Source organism: Sturnus vulgaris, chromosome 8, assembly GCF_052056855.1.
Source record: "Sturnus vulgaris isolate bStuVul1 chromosome 8, bStuVul1.hap1, whole genome shotgun sequence".
Lineage (NCBI taxonomy): Eukaryota > Metazoa > Chordata > Aves > Passeriformes > Sturnidae > Sturnus > Sturnus vulgaris.
In genome coordinates, this window is record NC_142250.1 from 8,046,000 (window position 1) to 8,069,702 (window position 23,703).

The 23,703-nt window shown below is 39.4% G+C and overlaps 1 protein-coding gene and 1 long non-coding RNA gene across 3 annotated transcripts in view; both read right to left on the reverse strand.

Moving 5' to 3' along the window:
• Positions 1 to 15,238, reverse strand: part of REEP3 (receptor accessory protein 3) — a 38,462-nt gene extending 23,224 nt beyond the window's left edge. Inside the window, exon 1 of the mRNA XM_014882342.2 lies at positions 15,116 to 15,238. Within this exon, the coding sequence (XP_014737828.1) occupies positions 15,116 to 15,147 (32 nt within the window). The 5' untranslated portion in view covers positions 15,148 to 15,238. The remainder of the gene's footprint in view (positions 1 to 15,115) is intronic.
• Positions 15,239 to 15,287: 49 nt separating this feature from the next.
• Positions 15,288 to 17,233, reverse strand: LOC148222980 (uncharacterized). 2 transcript variants are annotated; one of them, XR_015805021.1, is made up of 3 exons: positions 17,089 to 17,233; positions 16,569 to 16,644; positions 15,288 to 15,422 (listed from the first exon to the last, which is right to left on the reverse strand). It is a non-coding gene; the product is annotated as an uncharacterized LOC148222980 (long non-coding RNA). The 2 variants fall into 2 exon arrangements; XR_015805020.1 differs by lacking the exon at positions 17,089 to 17,233 and adding an exon at positions 16,850 to 17,017.
• Between the last annotated feature and the right edge of the window lie 6,470 nt (positions 17,234 to 23,703).

Genomic DNA, 23,703 nt, shown 5'->3' on the forward strand with positions numbered 1-23,703 from the left:
AGCTATTCAGCAACACCTTGGAACACTGCAACACATTGGAAGCACATCCAGCCTCTAATATTTCTATAGCAACCATACAACGATTTGAAGGATGTTCTCAGTTATTCTATGGCTTTTCAAATGTAAAAGCTCAAACGTTATTTTTTAAAGTGTGGTTTGTATTTCACACTAAATATCAGCACACTGCACGAATGTAGCAGACAAAAACAAAGGCAGTTTCCACAGACGAAAACAGATTTCAGCTGAGTATGACATAATTTACTTTATATTACTAGTAGATACACGGATAATCCGGTTTACCAATATAACTGCCAGTTGTAAGCCCAGCTATTTTAGGTTTTCAGCTAGACTCAGTGTCTTAGGTTGGAATACAGGATGTGACCAAAATATGTATTCTATCACCATCTGTTAAAACCAGGTGAGGCAGTCATCTTTATCTTTTCACAACCCATCCTTCCTCCAGGAAGATATCGTCTGTTAATGGGCCATTGGGTCCCACTGCATGACTGAGAAAATTACATCATCCCATTGGGAGATGCTCCAGCCAGGGGCAGGAGCCAAGCCTTTCCCACCTAGATAAAAACTGAGCTTTGGAACACCAAGACATCCTTTTTCCATTGGATTCCAGAGAAAAACCGGACCTTTCCACATCATCACTGGACCTTCAGAGGAGAACTGCACCCTTCTACAGGACCACTGCTTCAACTGAGCCACATCTATTATCCAGGAAGACTGCAGCCACCATTTAATCAGACTGCTACCAACATCCTGACTGACAGGGTGTCAGGTTGTATTCTGACTCTGTTAGTGTTTTTAGGTTTGCTCTCTGTAATACTGTATTTCTATTTTATTTTTCCTAGTAAAGAACTGTTATTCCTATTCCCATATCTTTGCCTGAGAGCCCCTTAATTTCCAAATTATTATAATTTGGAGGGAAGGGGATTACATTCTCCATTCAAAAAAAAAAAGGCTCCTGCCTTTCTTGGCAGACACCTGTCTTTCAAACCAAGACACTCAGTAGCTACCAGAGCATTCAGTTTTTGGTACAGTGACCTCCTCTACAGACATTTGCTAAAGTAAAGATAAATGTTTCTCAAATATATTAGGAGATTAAAATAAAAATACAAAGAAAAAAGCATCAAAGAGCCTTTAAATCTGGATAAAACAATTAATTTGTATATCCATATAGTTGTATTTAAAAAAACCCAACCTATTGCATGTATTATCACATAACCGATGGTCTTACAATTTTGATAGCTTCAAAGTGAATAATTCTTTGAAAGGTTTATTTATGAAGCAAAGCAATGGAGTTTGCATCTGACTGATAATGGAGAAATCGGTCATCTGTACGCATGTTGCTCTGGCACTGAGCATGTTTGGATAGTAAACAACTCTAAAACCACAGTTTCAGAAAAATATTAAAAAGGAAAGAAATTAAGACACAAATAAAAGTCACTATGTCACTCAGAAGTACTACTTGCATCCACGCTCCTCAAACACTAAGCCATTAACAACAATGCATTTAAAGGTTCAGTCTGTTCACAATGCCCAAAGCATTAGTGTTTGGCACTTTATTCTTTGGTTCCTCTAAAATGCAAAAAGGGAACATTCTCTTTTCCTTACCTAACAATCAATGCAATCCAGGAAACTCTTTGAGTACGAGATGCTTTGGAGACAGCACCATTTACTCAATTCCCTTTCCTTAAAAATTTTGTAATAGAGATGACCCCCACTTGTCCACTCGCTTAAGAGCTGAGGATCTCCACAGACTGATACAGAGCCAGACACTGTGTGCACCTACAGTAGGAATATGTACCTACACTCTTGAGTGGCAGGCTGGAGAATAAAAGAATCCTCCATGCCTCCACAAAACCAAGGACCTGAATATAAAGGCCTGATATAGTGCCTTGCTTTGCTGACCATGCTCAGGTTCCCCTTCTCAATACTAAATGTTTCCCAGTTACATTAGGAGCAACTTCCATCCCTATCATAAATATACACAAGTTTTTTTAAGAGTCAGACAACATGGAAATACCAGAACTAATGTAGGCAACACTGTACTATCTCTGCAGAAGCTAGGTCTGGTGGCGGTAATACAATTTTACTTCTGGATGAACTATAATTACTGTTCCTCATACGGATAGCAAGTTTAGCCTAAGCAAGATTTCATTCGAAAGGAAGTTTGCTAATGAAAACTAAATAGAATAAAAATCTAAAAAACAATGCATGAATCTTTGTCTGGCTGTTCTTGGCTGTTAACAAAGCAAATAGAGCCATACGCCTTAACAATGGGATTTCAGTCAGCACACACTGGAAAAGCAGAAGCATTTTTGCTTAGACTGTATACTGCCCATATACTTCCAAGCCACTCCCATCAAAGATCAGCAGTTTGGATTTTTCTCTCTTTTCTTTTTATGCCTACCAAGTGATGAGGCTACAGTTATGGACTAAGTTCTAGCTGCTATGCACCTCTGTGGCACTCTCAAGTTCAAAATAAGGCACACAGAGTATATGGAAGAATGCTCTTCAGGGGAAAAAGCCAAAAATCTTGCATGTGTTGGGTTGACCCAGGCTGGACACCAGGTGCCCACCAAAGCCATTCTGCCAGTCCCCTCCTCAGCTGGGCAGGGGAGAGAAAATACAACAAAAATCTCAAAGACTATGGTGGGAGATCACTCACCAGTTACTGTCATGGGCAATTAACCAACTCAGTTTGGGTAGTTTGATTCTTAATCTATTACCAATCAAATCAGAGTAGGATAATGAGAAAGAGTAAAACCTTGACACACAAACCCAATACACTGCTAAAAAAGCAAGACTCTCAAGTCATGCCTTACCCCTGTCTCTGAGTGCTACAGCTAGGTAGTGATTTCTAGACTAAGCCAGCTACCAGCTACAGTTCACATGTCCAGACAAACAAAAGCTTGCAGCCTGGCACTTTCATCCTGAATGTTTTTGAAAAGCACTACACTAAACAAAGTCCTTCTGTCCAGCACCTGACAGAATTTAGTTCCATTGTGCTATTCAGATACACAATACTAACCACACAATAGACAATAAAACACTACATATTCAAGTAACTATGAAAACTACACTTTGACCAAAATGCTAGTGTGCTACAGGAACGAGGAGCATGGTGATCAGCTCCTGAACCCCACAAAATTGTATCTTACTTTTTCTTCCAACCCCCCTTCCTTGGGAAAATAATGTAAATCCTATTAAAAGAACACGTCTGCTAGCAGTAGAAAACTTTAAATTCAACAACTCCTTTAGCAGATTACAATTATCAAAATGCAGGAATACAATCAGAAACAGATTTTTTAAAATCTTCATAGCATTCTTATGACCAGAGTATAAAAGCCAGAGGAAAAAAATATCTTAACAGTTAAAGAATATACCCAGAAGCACTGATAGATCAGAATAAAGCACATTCTTGAACAGAGCAGGGCAGCTATTAACTTTCCAACTTAGAAAGCTGGAATTCTCCAAAGCAACTGCCAGATTCATCCAAAGCACAGCATAACCAATAGTAATGCAATTACTCAAGCAGTCAGAAACCACCTTAGCATTTTAAGAGGAAAAGTGACTTCCCGACTGATTTCTCCAAAATGTGAGACTTTTCTATGCCAGGAACTTTTATTTAATGGGTCCCAAGTATAACAATTGCAAGCAATCTGATGGGAGACAAGTCCTTCTTCCAATGCAGACCTCCAGGCTCCGTCACAAGTATCCTATCCACTCATGTTTATGAACTAATTATTGATCTACCCCAAATTAGGGAACCTGTTGCCAGATAACTCTTGAAGTTGTCTCAACATGGAAATATCCCTGTCTGAACCATGAAAGAAGCCTAAAAAGAGCACAACAAAAAAATTAGAAAAAAAACTCTTCTGTAAGGAATGTCCTGCCCTGGAATCTGTGTGCAAGTGCTGATGCACTTGCGGCTCTAACAGCCCTCTCTCAGGGGCCTGTGGCAGTCTAGAACAAGAGACTGCTAAAAAACAACTCCCAAAACAAAATCCAAGCTACCGTCTCCAACGAGTCAGCCTGGAAGCTCTTTGACATGGTCAAGCTGCATCAGTGTTTTAACATAGTTCTCCCAGTCACCCTTCTCACGAGTTAACAGGGCATTACTGGTACACAAAACCGGTGAATCAACTCACCTCCTGTTCACATATAGATCCTGAACAGTGTAGAAATACTTGGAGAGAAGCTATTTGCATATCATTCTAATTCAAAGAATCTGCACCTGTATCTGGAGATAGTGCCTAGAACTTGTATCCACAACTAAGCAATTTTTCTTGTGCTGCTGGATAGCCTAGGCATACTTTAACAAAAGAGCATAAGTCTGGAGATACCATCACCATATCATAAAAAAAACCCAAAAAAACCCAAAAAACAAACAAACAAACACCAAAAAAACCCCCAAAAAAACAAAAACCCCACCAGATAACAAATCCTGTTCAAAACACAGTCAAAAGGCCCAACAAGACTAGTTGTACAGAAAATTATAAAAAGCTAGTACTAGAAGGCAAATAGAAATTGTTGTAAAACCCTTAGTCACTTCTCTGCATAACCACCTATTCACCTCTTGTTTTTACAATGTATGTTTGACTCCTGCTGTAATAGCGTCCTGCCCATCCCGGTACTCATTCCTATTTACAGTTCTTACAGAGCTCATCAGGTGTGCAGGGCAGTCAGGTGAGCTCACACCGAGGAACTGAAACCAGACCTCTGTAACACTTCCTCGCGATAAAGAGCAAACATTGAATGCCTTCAAATACAGAACAACCCTTATAAGAGAACTTAAATCTCCCACTTACCTCTTACCTTAAACTCAATAGCAAAATTTCATCTCTGCTGGGAAAGTATTCATTCTCAAAGTTGCTCACACTTAAACCTCAAGTACCTTATTATCCTTCAAATACCTGAAATCATCTCTGATTTCTCTGTTCCTATGACTGCTTCCCACTGGAAGCAAATTATTTATGGCCCCATGTCAGCCAGCTGTAGTATCAGGCAGGAGCACAACTGAACATTGAGAAATAGCCAACAACTAGGAACAGTGAGAGGTACTTCTCAGACAGCTCTTAAGCCTTGCACATGACTTTGCTCAAAGAAAAATATGTGTCCTTGTACTGAACTGTGCTTTTCTTCTAATGATCAGCAAGGACTGACAGTTGGATTAAGGATGACAGAAGAAACAAATTGAGTAATTTTCTATTTTTAATTTTTAAAATTTAAAACCAAGTCTAGTTTTGAGGATATTTTCTCTTTTCATTTAGTATATGCATGAATAAGCTTTTTCATAAAGCAGGTGAGCAAGATACAATTAAGACTACAATTATTTTTGAAAGTTTAAAGATGCAAGCTGATACCTACATGCATGTTCAATGAAACTGTCACAAAGAGTTTACATAGTAAAGGTAATTGACAGATAACAGAGAAACACTTATGAGCTTCCTTGCTCTGAAAAAATTCTTTACACTTACTGCTCTTGGAGGTATTACAAGCTACACATGCAGTTTCCATGAGCTACATGATCCTCTCCATTTAGGACACTTCTGAGTGCTCCTAAAGAGCAATTTAATACAGATAATGTGTTGAACAAGATTAACAGGAATGTTACAGATCTAGAATAAGGTGTTTCATTTTGTTATGAGGCTTAAAGTTACATATAGACTTATTAGTCTCTTGGCTTCCATAAATTTAAATAAAAAACTATCAGGTCTCTTATTTATGCAATTTAGTTTTGTGCCTAGTATCTTCAAAATTATGTTGGAAGCTTTTACAAATTTTTAGGTCTTTATTTCTGTGTAAGAACATGACATTCTTCATATCAAGGATACTTAAGAATCCAGAAGACACCTTAAAACACCTTCCATTGCAGTAATTGTTCATTACAGTAACTTCAGTTAACTTGTGTCAAGTCAGCAGCCACCACTTCTCAAAGGTTTCTCTACTCTGTGACACAGCAAATTTTGAAACAAGGAAAGTTAGATGGATGTTTGGAGAAACAAAACTAGCATAAATAAAACAAAGAAAGACTCATCTTGGTACTGCCAAGTCCTGCACATTTTTAAACATGTTTAACAGTCTTAAAGCTTCAGCTCTTGGAAGTCTCAGAGATTTCGGTCCTGGTGAAATGAACAGGTAACAATCAGATTTGCATACAAAGATGATATTTTATCCAGCACAACATTGCAACAGAAGCAGTAATGCAGCACAGCTGAAGAGCAGCAATACCAATTAAGTGATAGAAGTTCAGCAGGTAACAGAAAACTAAAAGAAACTCTGCCAAAAATACATGAACACCAAATCCCTAGAATAAAAGTCGAAAAAGCCCAGCAGAATACATTCTCATTACAGCAACTGTATGAATGTTTAAGGCAGCCTCACTCGTTTAATGTATGCAAGTCCCAAGACAAGATAACTCAGTGTTTCTAGTGACAGTATTCTCCTTCACTGCTGTGGGGGAAAAAAAATATTGGTTGCCTGAAAGGATCCAAGGTCAGCTTTTTATTTATTGAAGTTAATTTGGGCATATTTACCCTGAGTTATATTACCTTCAATCAAGCTATACAAGTCACAATGGGAAGCCTACGTATAATCACACACTATAGACATAAGTCTCAGCTGCAGGAGATGGGGACAAATATTCTTTGCAATAAAGTGTTTAAGCATATTTCCTCTATTGTCTCAGTAGCTGCCTAAGGAGAAAGTTTCCTGATGTACCCAATGCTTGAACTGTAGGTTCAGGAATCTAGCACAATAATATTATTTTCAGTATTAGAGGCAACCCAGTTTAGATTCTCTCAAGACTCTGAAGTCATGCCCATTCTCAACTACTTCTCAATTCTAAAGCTTTATTCAGCTTTAACAAGTGACTTCAAAGCTAGCTACTCCACTGGAGTTCCTCTTCCAGGCTTGGTTATCACATACTGCCTAGGCTCATTCCCTCTAACACCTGCAAATGCCACAGGCAAAAAAATTGAATTCGACTTGCATTCTTACCTTTTCAACTTTGGATTTCACTCTACACCAAGTCTGCTAGAGACTTGAGCTAATTTCACAAGTTAAAATCCACAGTCATTATTTGCTGCTCTAAGAGAATATTCTATATTTTTGAAGTATTAATCAACATGAGAATAACTGGCTATAGGAAACTAACATAGGAGTGGTCCCAAATAAAAATTGCTTCTCCTTATTCCAAGAGAAAACCACATTTTATTTTTGAGATGTCTGTTAGTATAAGGCAAATCACACTGCATGTAACTACCCATTCATATGGGTGGCATTTTAAAAGTGTCCACCCTGCTATAGGTCACACTGTGTGGAATATTAATCTGTCTGGGTGGCTCCAGAGAAGAAAGTGAAGTTCATAACCCAGAGGCCCATAAAGGTCCTACTTAATCATTACACATTCTTAAACCCAAGGGTGTCAGAAACCAGCCTCAATGTCCTGCCTCTTCCAAAAAAAAAAAAAGGCTACAAAAATACCACAATCTGAGCAAAGTGGTAAGTGGAACCATATAATACCAAGTCTAAAACTAAGGCAAGTCTTATCTCTACCCCAGACAGCTTGTGTTTTTTCTTTTAATCATCCAAAGTTACATTTTAATTTTTTGCCCTAAGGTCTTTGATTTTCAAACAATTCTGTTAATCTTATAACCCAGAAATGTACTTCTGAAGCCTATTAGAGCATTCAAAAAACAAACCTTTCCACTGTGCGCAGGAAAAGGTTTCTACAAATTTTTTTATAGAAAATTTTTTCTGTTGAGATAGCATCTGGACTTGTCATTCCCAAGTATATATGTTTCCTCAATTATACCTGATCTGTAGAGAACTCTGAAGATTCTGTTAGACAGCAAGTTAAGACTGATAAGCAGCATCTCTACGAGCCTTATTCATGCAATTCTATTAGTAACTTAACCTTACTGTCAAGAATACAATGCTAAAAGATAATCTTAATTTCCTCCTTTTGAACCCAAATAATTTATGGGTTTTTCTTTAGAGACTCATGCATTAATTAGTTCGAGGGTTAGATGTTGCCCTCAAAAACAAATATAGCACACTATGCTGATTAACTAAAAAAATTTTTTTGAGAGAAGAATTCTGTTAACACAAGTATGTTTCACTGGTTATATGTAAGTGGGTTAAGAAACCAGAAGGTACAAAGGAAATGTGTACCTTTTCAGAAATGCTGTTTTCCAAATGTAAATGTAAGATAACTTGTCCAATTCATATTATTCTCTTTATACAAATGTAAATTTCATTTTGTCTCAACCATTCAAGGGTAACTTTTAGACAGGAAAAACTACCCCTCAAAGTTCTATTACTAGAATAGTAAAACCAACACTACTTACATTGCAACTACAGCAAACTAATGATGGCCAAAGCAGTCATGTAAAACACATATTTTATATTTCTGTGGATATATTGTCTTCCAAGTGAACCATAAGCTTTTCACTGCTGAAAATTTTGAATAGGTCAGCTTCTAAAACATTCTAATACTAAATACACTGCAACTAGAGTAAACTTCGACGTGCCTTTATACATAAAGGAAATTATGCATTCTAGAACAAAATCCTAATCTGGAACAACAACAAAAAATTATTAGCAGACAGAAGTGAAAAACGACAGCACAAAGCCAAACAATAATTCTTTGAGGTTTTTATATTAGTTTAAGGTAATGTTACTGTACTGTAAAAATTAATCAGGATATCTTTAAGCTAGTGACCATCTTCCTTCCTCACTCTCCTTTTCACAGTTTTGATCAATAAATTACAAAACAGGGTGGGGGAGGAAATAACAGAACTAGACAGTGGTAGGAAGGCAGAAGCACAAACTGTTTTCTGATGTTTCCGTTTGAGCACTGGAAGTTCCAACAGCTTTAACACTAAAAATTACAGCATTGTGTCAGGCTTCTCATATCAGGAAAAATTGTGCTTGGGAAGTCCTTGCACTTAAAGCCAGGTTGCAGGCTTTTGAAATAAATAGTTTTCAACATCATACACAAGTTCCAACTGTCTTTGGGATGCATGAGCAATGTTCCGAAAATGATAAACACAGGACAAACATTAATCTAGTTAAACCCACCTCCATGTTGATGCTTGCAGACTGCTAGGAAATACAGGAGAAATAGAAGTAACGCCCTATTATTTTGACAAATAAGCAGCAAAGCAACAGAGATGGCTGACAAGGAGCTTAGTGCAGAGATAGCCTCTGTGGAGTGTTTTATTTCCCTCATATCCAAAACCATCTTGTCAGATTGGTTCTTCTGTGCCACTGAGGCTGGCCATGTTTGAAGTCATACTGGTCAGCAAAAAACCTGCAATCACCTTTCCTGCCTAGACAATGCACACCTCATCTCATTTGTCCTGTAGTAAATTGTTACGATCTTGTCTGGCAGGTCTTGACAACAGAGGGATTGTACTGATGACAGATGTAATATTTTCTTCTGTAAAAACCTAGTACAAAAATTCCAAATAATTCAAAAATTCCAAATTTTGGAATTTCAAAAGCAGAATAAAAAAGGACCAGAAAGTTCAGAGAAAGCTCCTTTACACATGGAACACTGGAACAGAGGACTTTGCCAGACATGATTTTAGACACATTTAGAAGATAAATTATTGAGCAAAAGCAACTTTTTTTAAAAAAATCAAAATTTGGCTCAGAATTTTCCTCAGCTTTAAACAAGCATATCAGGAGCTGCCTCTGTGAACAAACCCAGGAAAAACAAGCCATTCTGTCCTGGCTGCAGAAATGCTCAATAGCCTACAATGTGCTCACTCAAAGCAGACATCAGTTTGTGGAACATTGCAAGAGTGGAGGTTGTTTGTTTTAATTAGAAACATCCTTTTGTGCCAGATCACGCAGTTCTTGGTATTTCTTTATCTATAATGCATAGAACACACGTGTGAGTTTCAGCACATTTTGTAACACAGTACATGCCAAGACCATTAAGTAAGAATGTCAGACTCCACAGGACACCTCTAGACGTGCTCCATCTGTTTTGAATAAGCTTCAGTCCACCCTCCTGCCATAGGCTGGGCACACTGACCACACAGACTCTGCATGTACACATGCCATAACCATGGGAGAGAAAAGAGCAGCTAGGCTGCAGAGTAAATGTTGATTTAAGCGAAGGTGTGCTACACAAGCAGTAGGGACACTTCTTTCTTACAAGTTGTCAGAGATAGCAATTTTACATTGTACTACCTCAAGAGGCGTAACAAGTCACATACAAGTGAGCAGAAACTTTTCACTGTATATATTAGGACTGCCTCACTGAGAAGCTGAACTGTTGGACAAAAGTGCTCTGATGATTTCATTGCTCAATTTTGTAAATTATTTTAAACTTCCACATAGTCAGGACAATACACTTAATCCCTAGACTTATATATGCTTACAGATTTCAACCCATGAACCTGAAAAGCCTTTAAAAAAATCTGATACCTTGTTTGATTAGAATAGCTGCACTGTTATTACTGGAACTAGATTCACAAGAAGAAAGAATAAACAGCAATGTGAAAGCAAAGAATGTAGTTTCAGAGCATGCTTTAACCATACCCTAAAGCATAAAATAATGCTGGTTTTGTCCTGCAACCTTTCATTCTCAACACAGCACTTACCTAGCAACTACACAACAGCAGCATGAGTTGGTGCAGGTCATTGCACCTAACAAAAGATTAACTTCTATCAAAGCTAATTTTCATTCTAGTTGACAAAACAACCACTTACACAGTGGTCACAGAGTAATGTTTGGATCCTGTGGAAAGTGAGAAGGTGAAGGGCAGGACGGCCCCTCCCAGCAAAAGGACAGTGAGATCTATTTAAGCACAGCATGAAATGCCAAGGATAACTGATATATGGTCATTGATTCATTCCAGATCTGTGATGAGACAGACATTGCAGCACATCTCACCCACTCACACACAATGACAGCAACTCCTTTTTCCCTACAGGTGCAGTGACAATTTATAGGCCTTTAAACCAAAGAATACCATCAGAAATTCAGCATCCAAGAGCAGTCAACATCCTTCATACTTCAGCTGCAACCATTGTGCCAGAGAGCAGGCTACAAACCGTCAAAGCCACTCTCCCACAAATGGGTCTTCTGACTTGAAGATTAGGCTATTGAGCTATAGTTTCCACACACATGGTGTTATTGTTACTTGATTCCATCCAATGAGCTGTGATCGCTTCAAGACATGTTTGACAGCATGTTGATGAACAAACAAGAGGGTAAATATTTTGTAGTTTATGCTTTTAATTAAAAAAAAAAATTGTATTCCAAGAACAAGACACAATCTAGATTTACAGTCAAAGTATACACAGTTACATAAAACATCACCTACATGCTAAGCCAGGTATTCCTGACAACAATCCAATCAACACAGAAGCTATGGCTTCAGCCACCCATTCTTAGATATCTAGTAATTCTAAGGGCATCTGGACATTAGAAATGTCGAACAACAACAGAAGCATTAAAAGTAGAGTAAGATAATGGCTTGGAAACTACCATTAAAGAAAGAGCTCCAATCTGTAAAGCAGCAAAGGTTGAAAGAGACTTACCTAGCTTCAGGTCGCCACCTGTGTCCCCCACACAGTCTTTGTCCAGCTTAAATTATTTACTTATAATCTAATATCAGAATCAAGGAATATTTGCAAAGCTCTAAAACTGAGGTGGAGAAGACAGACATTATAAATACAAGCAAACAGAAAGCTAACTACTGGTACCCAAGACAAATACATCCTTCTGTGGAGCACTGCAGCTTTCCCTTCCAACATTCATGGAGCCTGACCTACTTAACTGGAAATAAACCATGTACTTAAACATGAACGGAGAGTGTTGAAAAGCAACGCAGATGGGGGAACATTCATTTTTAAGTAAGGAGGGGAAAAAGTTAACAGATTACAGCAGACAGTCTGCTTTAACAGATTGCAAGAACAAAATGGCCATCTACTTTGTATCTAAGACGCTTTCATATCTTTGCTTGGCACAAGAGGATGGTCTGATCTCATCCATACGAGGATGTGACTGACAAGTATTAAGTGTGTTTACTATTAAATACTGTCTCAGCAACTGATTTGTACACAATCACTCAGACCTTACAAATGAGAAGAATAAGCAATCCAAGTGGACTAAAAGTCAGGCACAAGCTCTATTTGAAGTTAACAAGATGGGCAATCACAAATTTAAAAAATAATTTCCACCATTAAAGACTAAGAACAAGATGAGCCACTCTGAGAAATTTTCTAAGACTCTGAATGAAATAATTTACCTTCCTGTTGGTTTTGTTAAGTGAAAAAAAAGGAAAATTCCTTCAGCAAACATTCCAAAAATTGTTGCAACAGTCCGTATGTTTTAGAAATAATAATGAGCTATACTTACTACAACAGCACCCAATCGACACAGAATTTAAAAACCGAAAGATGTTTTAATTACTCACTTTAAGTCTTCTGCTTCATGACATAAAGATATGCAATTAGTACAAGGTATTTCACAAGTTTAAATACTTGAGAATAATAGCATTGATAGAGCAAAGGGAAAAGATTTCATTAAAACAAAGTTCTGCTGAAGATTATTATGCAGAACAGTGAATTTGAACTACTCCCTGTTTTCTGTGCATGACTCCACTAGACAATTTACATGCAATTAAGAATTCAAATTCTCTACTAGGTCTATTCCCTAGCTCCTTAAAGCGTTAACCAGACTATTTTAGTGGAGTTAATGAATCCCAAATTGCAAATTCTCAAATTGAATCAGAAGGCAGTTTGCTTGGGACACACGTGTCAGGACAAGTCCACTACGTCAGAAGTCAGCAGAGGGCACTGTGACACACCTACAAATTAATACTTTGCTGCTCTTTTGGCCCTGAAACATAGGAGGTCAGGCAGGAGTGGAGAACTCTGCCACAGACAGAAAAACTGCTGCTTCTTTCCATCACCAGTCAAGGAAGACAGGTATTCTTGATGGCTGTACACACGTAACAGGGCTTTGTGGGCCTGCTATGGACATACCCAGCAGGAAGTCACCACACCAGAATCAAAATGCTACATAAGAAAGAGCCTCAGGTCTTCATAGCTACATAGTATTTAAAAATCTGTTTCTTAAGGGCTTCTAAGGGAATGTACACACCTTCCAAACTCCAAAGACACAATTCAGAGACCCAAAGTCACTGAAATAGTTACAGCTGAGAAGAGACCAGGAAGGAAAACAGATCAAAAAAGGAAGGTAATGGACACCGAGTAAACAGGATAAGAAGGACATTCTCAAGACCATTGAAATTAAGACCTCTCATGTCACACCACTTCTACTTCTGTGCTACTTCTCACCTTCTGTTTCCATACGAATTTTGCTTTACTAGCAAAGTTAAACAATAATCTCAAAGCTGTCCAAGTTCTCATTGCACACTTTCACCTCCCTAAGAAATTGAACACTACCAAACTATTTAAATCCCACATCTAGGAAATAAGGATACAAGAAGGTGGAAAGGATTTATAAATAATAATTAGGACTCTCTTTTTAACAAAAATAATTAGGGCACATAGATGAGTGACCAATGGTGACAAGGAAACCAAGCTACATAGAACTGCACAGTACATTACCCTTTATTGTCTTGCAATAAATCTGTGGAGAACAGTAGCTGTTCTCTTCATTCCCTGTGCTATTGGGTTAGGCTCACAGAGGACTTTAACTTATGCAAATACAACCCTTAGGAATTCAGGGGGGAAAAATCCAACTAACTACACAAGAATTTGGTCTTCAGAAATTAAGGTGCTCAGCACTGCTGCCATTTCCCTTGAAACCAACACGGTCTAAGCGGTTAAAATAGGAATTCTCTGTTTGGTGCTCTTACATAATAAAGCAGAAACAGGTTGAGCAGCTCCATGTGATGTACAGAAAGCAAGAGTATGACTCTAGCCTATAGCATCATGTACAGCTTATGAGAAGACCACACTGACAAAGTGCACCAACAGCAATTCCTCCCGCAGACTCTCTTTCAAACCTCTGTTGTTCTTTGCCAATTCTGGAACACGATGTTCTACTTTGCAAGTTGCAATTATGTGACAAATCTCAGAGAGGGCAGCAAGAGGGAAAAGGACTGCTACTTATCTAGGTGGTTGGACTGCAGCAGGAAAATATACGTGGCAGTATGAGAAAGCTTCCTGACAAAGTTCTCAGATGAAATTACACCAGACAGCTTAAGGAGGATATCTGCCCAACAAAACAAAAAAATCCTATTATGTCCTGCTGTGGGTCACACACTCCTGCTACTTTATGCTGATTTGGAAGTTTGTTGGACTGCTTTGTGAGCAGATTCACTTCATTTGCCTGGCAAAAACTCACACAGAGCAAATCTCAGCTCAAGCACTGAGAACCCCAGAGTCACAGTGCTACCCAGCAAACAGCATGAGGAAGACTATGCTGCCCAAATATTACTCAACTTTAGGAGGGAGTATTATTCAAATGAGCACAATAACTCATCAGTTTCAGGAAGGAACAGTACAATGCCTATGAAAAAATCAGGCTGCACTGCAGTTTATTCTTTCTCAAACAGAAGTTACACAACACGTAACATGATGCTTCTCACATAAGCCTCTTTGGCTTTCAAAAACTCAAGTTTAAAAAGTGCCGTACACAACACTACCAATCTACCTCTTGAGCTGATAATCTATACTCAGCATAGACCGCCATCTCACACTCGCAAGCATTCTTCTAGTCCTCTCAACTCTGCTACAGGTTAAAAAGGAAACGTTACCAGATTTTATAGGTTATTTTGGATCAATTTACAAGTAACGGTTGCAATTTGTGCGTAACAGGTACAAGCAGCCCGAGTCGGCTGGCTGCGCAAGCCCGGGAAACAAGCACTCAGAGCAGGAGACACACGGAGTACCCATAAGCCCGGTGCAGGTCTTGCGGGAGTTTTTGGGACTGCAAAGACTCTTTAAGTCACACAGACCCCCAAGGGGAGCGCAGAGCACGCGGCTCAGGAAGCTGGGGGAAGGAGAAAAGGGACGCCAACCGCCACTCCCCGCCCGCCCCTCATCGGGACCACTCCCGCCCCAGGAAATAAGTCGCTTCCCGCAGCCCCAGTCTAGCACTCACACGACCGCTCGGGAAATCATCCAGGACACCATCGCGGCGGCGGCACCGACACTTCTCCCCAGCCGGCCGGGCCGCAATGGCCGCAGCCCAGCCCCGCCCGCCCCATTGGCTCAGGGGCTGCGCGCCTGCGCTGTGGGGCCTAGTGGGCGGGGCCGCACCGGACAGGGCTGGAGCGGGTGGAGACCTCGGCGGGGAGTCAGGGAGTTCGGCGTGGACAGGCCTGGGGAAAGTGCGTACTCCTGCCTCTTCACCCAGGACCGGTCTAAGCAGCAGCAGCGTCGATCCTAGACCCCCACACGGATACAGCCTTTGCAGATGACCCGGAAAAGAGAGGAACAGATAGAAGTCGTTAAGATTGCAGTAAGGCACTTTTCTCCCCTTCTCACCTCCTCTCTTTGAAGCAACTCTAGAAGAGGGGTGGGATACTCACCCCTTGCCTTGGTCTTTGCCCTGTGCTACCCATGTTCTCGCAGTGCTGTAGGATGTTTGGTAAGCCAAAACATCCGTGTCATATATTGAAGCCACCTCAGGTTGACCTGCTGCCCCGGAGCATGCTGGAGGAGTTAGATAAAGGTTTTGTACGTTACCTAGGGACACCGGCTGGAGCCCTGCCTTCTGAACAGAGCATGGGACCAGCCTGCTCCCTGGGCTCTTGCACCCCTCTGAAGCACTGTGAGAAGGTGCTTCTCCTCTATACTTGCTGACAAGCACTCAGACCCAAAGACAGTTTAAGCTCACGTCCTTAGTTGGGCAACACAGATTGTTACATGCAGTTAATCCAAAACTGCAGATGACCAGGAAGGATTAGTGCCTGTCTGCCTTGTTACTTTTGTTTCTTCCCCTATACATCTTTTTACCAGCTGCTGCCCAAGGCCCGACGGCAAGCAAGGCAGTCAACAGTGTAACGCAGTCTGAGTACTCTTGCCAAGGTCGTGGTCTGGCAGGTTGAGACATGCAGGAGAAGCTGATTGCTCCCTGATATGTTAGTTAATCCATTGCAATCCATCTCTGCATGTTAGTTTTACACTTCCTGCAGAACTGTTTGCACACATAAAAGGACAACATTTTTCTGAAACTGACTGCCTTATCGTTTCTCAGAAGACTAAGTTGTATGAAGTTCTGCCCAAGCCATCGCTGAAAACATTCCATTTTACTCTTGATTTCAAAAAGTGTAACAGAGCAATATCCAAAGTGATGGATGTTGATGCTGCTGAACATGCCACGCAGCACCTAAGGTAGGAAAAGAGTAGATTACAATTTCAGCACCATTCCTGCTGCCTCTCACAGTTCACATGCCAAAGTCAGTGTCACAATCTCTACAAGAAATTAGTTCTTTAATGTATCTTTAAGTGAGGATAATAAGTTTCTCTGCCTGCCATACAGAAAGAAGAAAGAGCTTAATCTGTATAAGCTTCTGTCTTATTCAGATGAATAAGAATTTCTCACCACTTACCTCCCACCACTAAAACCCAGCCATGGGCATCTTCACTCCCCTGCAGCCTTCAAACACACCACGCACAGTCAAAAGGCTGAAAGGAGGGAAAGAAAGAGGATAAATAAAGAATTGTTGAACATTTAAACAGTGACAGCGTTTGAAAACTGTTGTTATAGTTGTATACTGTGAAATTTGAAGCCTGAAATGAGAAAATAGACAATGTAAAAAGAAATTATTTTTAACCATGCAGAAATTCTTACAAACGATACTGCCCATCTTGGGTATCTCCTCACACTGACCTTTGTAGGAGGTTACTGATGCAGGAAGTGGTAGAGAGGAATTTGTTTGTGAACAATTTAAAGTACACCATTCATCAATCTTATTTTTGAAACAAGCCTAACCTGAAAGCATTCTTTCTTTCATTCAATGAAAGGAGAAATCCAAACCACTGCTTCTGTGCTCTTTGAATAACAAACCTCTCCAATGGTAGACTGTGCAGAGGAAATTCACACAGCAAAGTATTTGTAATGCAAATTACCTGGCAGAGATTACATTTTAGGCTGCAGTTCTGTAAACTTCTGCTGCCTGCCTGATGCCCCACTGAAGTTTGTAGCATTCCAGTCCACTTAGAGCAAACTGAAGGATGAGAGCTCTAGTTCATAGCGTATGAAATGAAGTATACAATGCATTTCTTTACTGCAAGCAATTATGTTTGGTACTAGCTCAGAGAACTATTCCAGGAAAAGACTGATACTCTTTTTTTTACTGTCTGAGATGGTATATACAATAATTCCATAGCTGCATAATTTATTTTATATGGAATATGTTTATACAAAATAAAAAGTGTTTTTTCTCTAAGAGACATTTCTTTTTCTTGCGTTTGTTACCATGGCAATACTGCCTCTGTTGGAAAGCTAAATTTGCATTTAAAGAGACATTGTTTTTAAAGGGTAAAGGCAGATGTCTCCTGAGAGTAATTTGTCTTGCTCAGAAGATTACGCTTAATTTCTTGGAATGTTTTGAGATTAATTTAGTGCAACAAGCTGGGTGGTGTTTGCTGGGCCCTCAGCAGACAGGCACAGGGATGCCCCATGAACTTCCCTGTATTCTAGTTCACACATAATGCTAACTGGTGCTCCTACACAGGAGAAACACAGGGAGCAGCATACCAATTAAATCCATGCCATGTACTTACTCAAACTTGGTGTGTCTTACTCATATGTCTGTCTATTTCTGTGTAAGGAAGAGACTTACAGATATCTCATTATAAGATATTTTTAACACCCCTTCCAAAAGCCACTTACTGTAGTTAAAAGTTGCTTTAAATAGTTTTAACAGTTTGGAAAATAATTTGTAAAGGCCGCCTAGCTTCGTCCATGTAATACAATATATGTATACAAACATCAATGTTTAGCTCTCACCTTTTTTAAAGGTAAACAAACATTTTAATTACATTGCAGCTGTGCAATCAGTGAATGAACAACATTTAGGAAGACACAAGCTAGTCTGTAAGAGAGGGATTCAATTCCCTGCATTACAAGGATATGCTCCCCAAAGACAGAACCACTTGCATCACATATGTTAAAAATACACATAAGTTGAACACAGGGATGAGTTTTTCTTGGCTTCACTCTTTTATATTCATCTATCCTAGATGAGTCTCAAATGTAGAAGAATTTTTTAAAAATAAAGATTTCTTTCAGTCCTGAATCATACCACATACATTAGTAATTTTGGGATCAGAACACAGAGCAGATGATGACAGTTTATCTGTTAAAACAGTAATACAGAATGGGTGAAGATGACTATTTATTACACTACTCTAAGCTGATGTTATTACCATAACTGATTATTAATTATATGGTTGAAAATTATGGTTTATCCTACCTAAAAGTATGTTACTCTTCATCTACCCTTCCTGTGCATGAAGCAACAGCAAAGGTAGGCTCTGATCTCTAGAAAAAAATCCTTCTGCCCTAATGGGGTTTAATTTGAAAGTGAGTGTTGGGCAATGCTATGCACGTTTTAAGAAATCAAAGCAGCTGAAGCTTTTGCATGGAATTCTGGACTTCTTGCTCACATGTATTTCAGCCTCCCAGCACAGCATCCTGCTGAAGAACCTGGCAAAGCCAGTTGTGTCTAATACAGCTGTGTCTTAAGTTTTTTTTATTCCAGCACACAGACAGAATGCTAAGAGGCCATATGTGGACACACACATTTAGAGAGCTAGGGAATTACAGCTTGGAAATTCTTTTCAGGCCTGGATTTCTCCTGACTCTCAGGTCCATTCCCAGGCTGACAAGCTGACTACAGCTTCAGTTAGGGAGGAAGTCTCCCAGTGTGATATCATGGTGAAAAACAGAGTGGAATTCATAATAAAGATTAACACCTGGTGTCTTTCCCGTGGGATACATCCTGAGGTACTGTCCCAAGGATGTTTTTCCCAATTGTCCAATGAACTACTGTCCTGTCCTAGCTGCACGTAACACACTTTAAATACAGGATGTCCGTACAATAAAGTTGGCCTTTTTCCCCAAAGAGGTCCATGTGTGTTGCTGTCCTTTCTCTTTCTTTGCAGTGCAGTAACCACAGCCCTAAATTTATTTCTTTCAGAAATGTTTGTGTCAAATTTATTAACATTCCGAATTAGGAATGTAAAGCACACAACTTAATGAAAAACCAAAGTTTTCAAATGGATGTTCCTGCTTTTTTTTTTTCATTTGGCAGGTTTAACCACTATTGTTCTCAGTTTTATTACAGTCTGACATTCCTTTTAAAGCTCTTGCTTCAATATGAATAAGTGAAAGCCTTAGGTTTTGAATAATTTCTTTCCCTCATGTTCACAGATATACCTGCAAATGCAAAACCTGAAAACACAAACTGCAATACAATGTAAAATTCATGGTTTAAGGCGTTTCTTGATGTCAGTTTCCTGATTTTCAGGGCCCTGACAATTCCAGTTAGTACTGAATTTTAAGCAAAATAGAATTTGGAATTAAAAAGGCATCTAACTCGAGTTGTAGGAAGACTGCACTGTGTAGAGGGGAGTCCTTGCAAGCAGAGAAGTTAGCAAATGCAGTAGGCCCAGAGACTTTTTTTCAAGACTGTGAAAGAATGATGTCTAGCACTGTTAATTCTGTGAGTTGTAAGTCAGGAAAAGCAGATAAGGCTGAGACAGAACACTGAAAGCAATTCAGAACAGCCCTATCAATATAAAGCCAAAGCATTTTCATCACTCCAGCACCTGCCTCTTGACTGCAGCAGTCAATTCAGACAGAATCCAATTAGTCTAGTAAGTACAAATATTCAAGGGGTATTCTACTTACTGTTTTAAAGAAAATTCACCATGCTATGAAAAGGTTTGTCATGCAACTGCCGATTAGTTTAATAAATTTTTAAGGGGTTGCAGTGGGTTAAGTGCCTCCAGTTCTTTCTTACCAGAAACATAAAAGCAACCCATTAGGATTTTTTTTCTTAAGGGAAGTGTGATCTAAAGCGGAAGGGGAGAGTTCAGAACAGCTCCATCTGAGACTTTCTCCTGGCAGCAGTTGTACATCCACCCTACCTTATTGCTTCCATTTGGAGTTGAAAGCATATAAAATGCAGCCCCCACAAGAGCAAGCTGAGGCAACAGAGGAGCTTATTTCCACCTCAAGAGGTTCTCACAAAGCCACTCTGGTGTACCTGCCACTTCCTTGCTTCTGTGTTGATAATCTATAAACAGAAATGTCTGACATGTATTGCATGTGAACCTTCAAACATTACTCTGTAGGTAAGTGTAACCATACTAGTACATCCTACTAGGGCAGTCCAGTGAACAGATTTATATAGTTACTTCTGCCATGTTCCCAAGTAGAGTGGCATTAAAGCTTGTTCAAAAGCTGCCCCTGAATGTTTCAGTAAATATATACCTCCCTCATGAGAACAGACCCATTTTAAATGATGAGCTACACATAATCTGGCATCTGATGATCCACTCTCTGGGATTTAAAATCTGCATACAGAGATGGACACCAAAGCCATGTTATTCCTTCCTGTCTGGGTAGTATCATCTCAGCTATATTCTATCACTACTTGTGATGCATCACATTAAATAATTATAGCAATCTGTTGGAGATTGTTTTTAAATACATTTTCTGCCTTTGATGTTTCTGATCCCTATGGAAAGCTTATGTTATTCTACAGTCTGTTGAGCTCATGTGCACACCAGCTGCATTTTATCAGGGAATAATGATTGCCTTTTGAACTGGCTGATAGATATTACTTAAAATGAAGAGGAGATATACCTTCTTTGGCAACACTTAGAATGTTGTTCAGCACAATATCTATCTGCAGAATGTCACCATCTCCAGCTAAGCAGTGCTTGTTCAACATTGTGACTAGCCCAAAAGAGGTGGAAAAAATATATCAGAAAGGACCCCAAGTTTTTATGCTGCATTCATCACTCCATGTCATTTGGACAGATGCCTTGTCCTACCTGTTCCTGAAGCCTTTCAACAGCAATTACACACCTTTTCTTAACTATGTTTCCTAGTCCTTCATTATCCTACTGGGAAGCTTTTCCTTGTATGAAAGTTGAGTCAAGAAGTATCCAGCAGTTTTTATCCTTCCTCCCCTAAGTATGGAAGGAAAAGTATTAATTTCCTTTGCAGCAACTTCAAAAAAACAAACTCAGTACTTAAGTTATCAAATCTTCTTTCAAATAAAGAATTCCTTATGAAGTGTTTTCTAGTCCTTTTGATACCTTTTTTAACCCAACTTTTTTGAAATGCAAAGCCCAAACTCATACACAGAGTTTGAGAGCATAATCAGCACCAAGAGCTGAAGGACTACATCGTATACATTATCCAGCAACTCAAAAGGCTGCCAGCAAAAGACACAGGTTTCCTTTTCTTCTTACCCACACTCTCAGGGTAGCACAGCACAATTAGCTGGGAGAAATACTCAGGATACCCTTCTGCTGTGAGGTGGGATGGCAATTCCTACATACATCCCCAAGTTAGCCTTTAGCCAGCTGATCCCAATATGCCTTGCTTTCTCATTCCAAGACAGGTCTAGTCTGCTGACCAGCAAATGCATTTAAGGAAGCTGTTTTATTAAACAGTATCCTGATTTGTTTTTCCCTTGGAGCTAGGCTTTCTATCTTCTCATTACTTGGCTTGCTTCTTTCCCCAAGAAGTGTCATCTCTCTGCATTCTCCCTGGAATTGGGGAAAAGGTCTCTCTAGATTTTAAAACGGGAAGGGAATATCAAATCATTTCATCCAACTTAAACTCAAGACACAGAATCATTAATACATGTGTCATGTCAGATAACCTTTGTTTTCTAGAAGCAGTGCTGCCAACGAAGGATATTGATTTGAAAGCATCAGAACAATTTTATTTTTTTTTTAATTTTTGTCACTAAATTGTTTTTTCCTCTAGAAAACTAGGCATGGTTTTAAACTTTGAATTTTCCTTTAATTTCCAGTTTAGGTTCTTGCTATGCTCTAATTGATAGATTAGAGATGTCTTTCACACTCATTATGTCTCCACAAGGATTTATGCATGCATAAGTCCCATTTCAATCTCTTGATAAATTAAACTGCAAGTTTCTTAGAATTTTTTTTAGTCCCTAAATGCTTTATGGTAGATTTCTAGCTCTAACCCCAAATTTGTCCAATATTTTCATATACTGAACTTTGTTACCACATTTCTGTTAACTTTGCGAACTCTCTGTTTGAGTGGCATAAAATAATAAATCTGCCACCCTCTTTTGTTCTCATTAATAGAGAAAACAAAATGTTCTTGGATGTGCATATTCAGCTGTTTGTCCTCTGATGCAGGCACCTTCCTTGCATGCCGCTTCTCAAACTCCTGGCTATCAGTCCGAATGTTTTGTTGTCTGTTTTTGGAGTGCTCACCCATCACAGGAAAAATTACTTTCCTTTCAAAGAGCCTAGGTTATTAAACACTTCCACAAGGATGCTGTTGTCTCTTACAGGAAGTTAAGAGAGTTAGCACAAGGTTTCCCAAGATTTTTCAGGTGAAGGGGAAGTGAGATGGACCACAAAGGCATACCTGGATAGAAGCACCCATGGCTCCTCACTCCTGCAAGCACAAGGACAGCTCCTGCTATGCGAGCTGACTGCTCCCCCCTCCTCCCCACCTCTGACAAAGCCTCCCAGGCTTGTCCTGAGGTGCAAAATCAAAGCATGTTTCTATAATATATATCACAATCATACAGAGTGTGCAGTAGATCAACAGTGCAACAGGATCAACAGCCCTTATATGCTACTTTCAATTTGCAAAGCTTCTAGAGGCAACATTAATTTCCATCCTGCAAGAAACAAGTGCTTGCTTCTTGCTATGCAGAGTGAAGCAGCACTGAAGAAAATAGATTACATAGAAATAAAAAGAAGTTAGCACTTCTGTTTGATTTCTTGTTCAACATTGCCAAAACCAGAAGATATAAACAACAAAATGTCTCCATTGGTCCACAGGTCCCTACACAGAAACCACTTGTTTCTGCCTCAAAAAGATTTTTCCCATCTTCTGTGGCAAGGAAATCACCCTTTAGTTTTCTCCTCTGTTATTTAAGTAGAGCATTGCCAGCCAACAGAATACATTTCTATGTAGTCTAGTATCTTTAGAATACAAGTGCAAGCTGTTTAATACATTAGCAATAATTGTCAAAGGTTTGAAGCCTCCCTGGGGAGCAGCAGGAGGTTTGCACACGAATTTTATGTACTGTTAGAAATCCCTATCAGTGTGTATTACTACCCACTCAGAAGGCAGCCTGAAGAAGTGTCTCTCATACTCAAAACTGCCACCTTTGCTTTCCAGATAGCCTTTTAGTTCTTAGGAAAACTGACCTGAGAAAAGGAGCACAGTCTTTCATCCTGTCTAGACATTCTGGATGCTGAATGTTTAATAGCCTGGTATAGCATAGTTGGGCTATAGCAGTAAAAAGTAATGGAGGCAGGAAAAACAATACGTTTAACAGGCATAAATACACTGTGTCTGCAGCTGCTCTGAGCCAGTAGCCTGCAGGAGGCTAGGAAACAATCATCCACTTTATGTCAAAGATGCTCTGTCTAGACAAATCAGAGCTTCACCTTTTTTGCATGCCCCTTGTCTCCCAGAAGTTGCTAGAAATAACTGTTAGATATCAA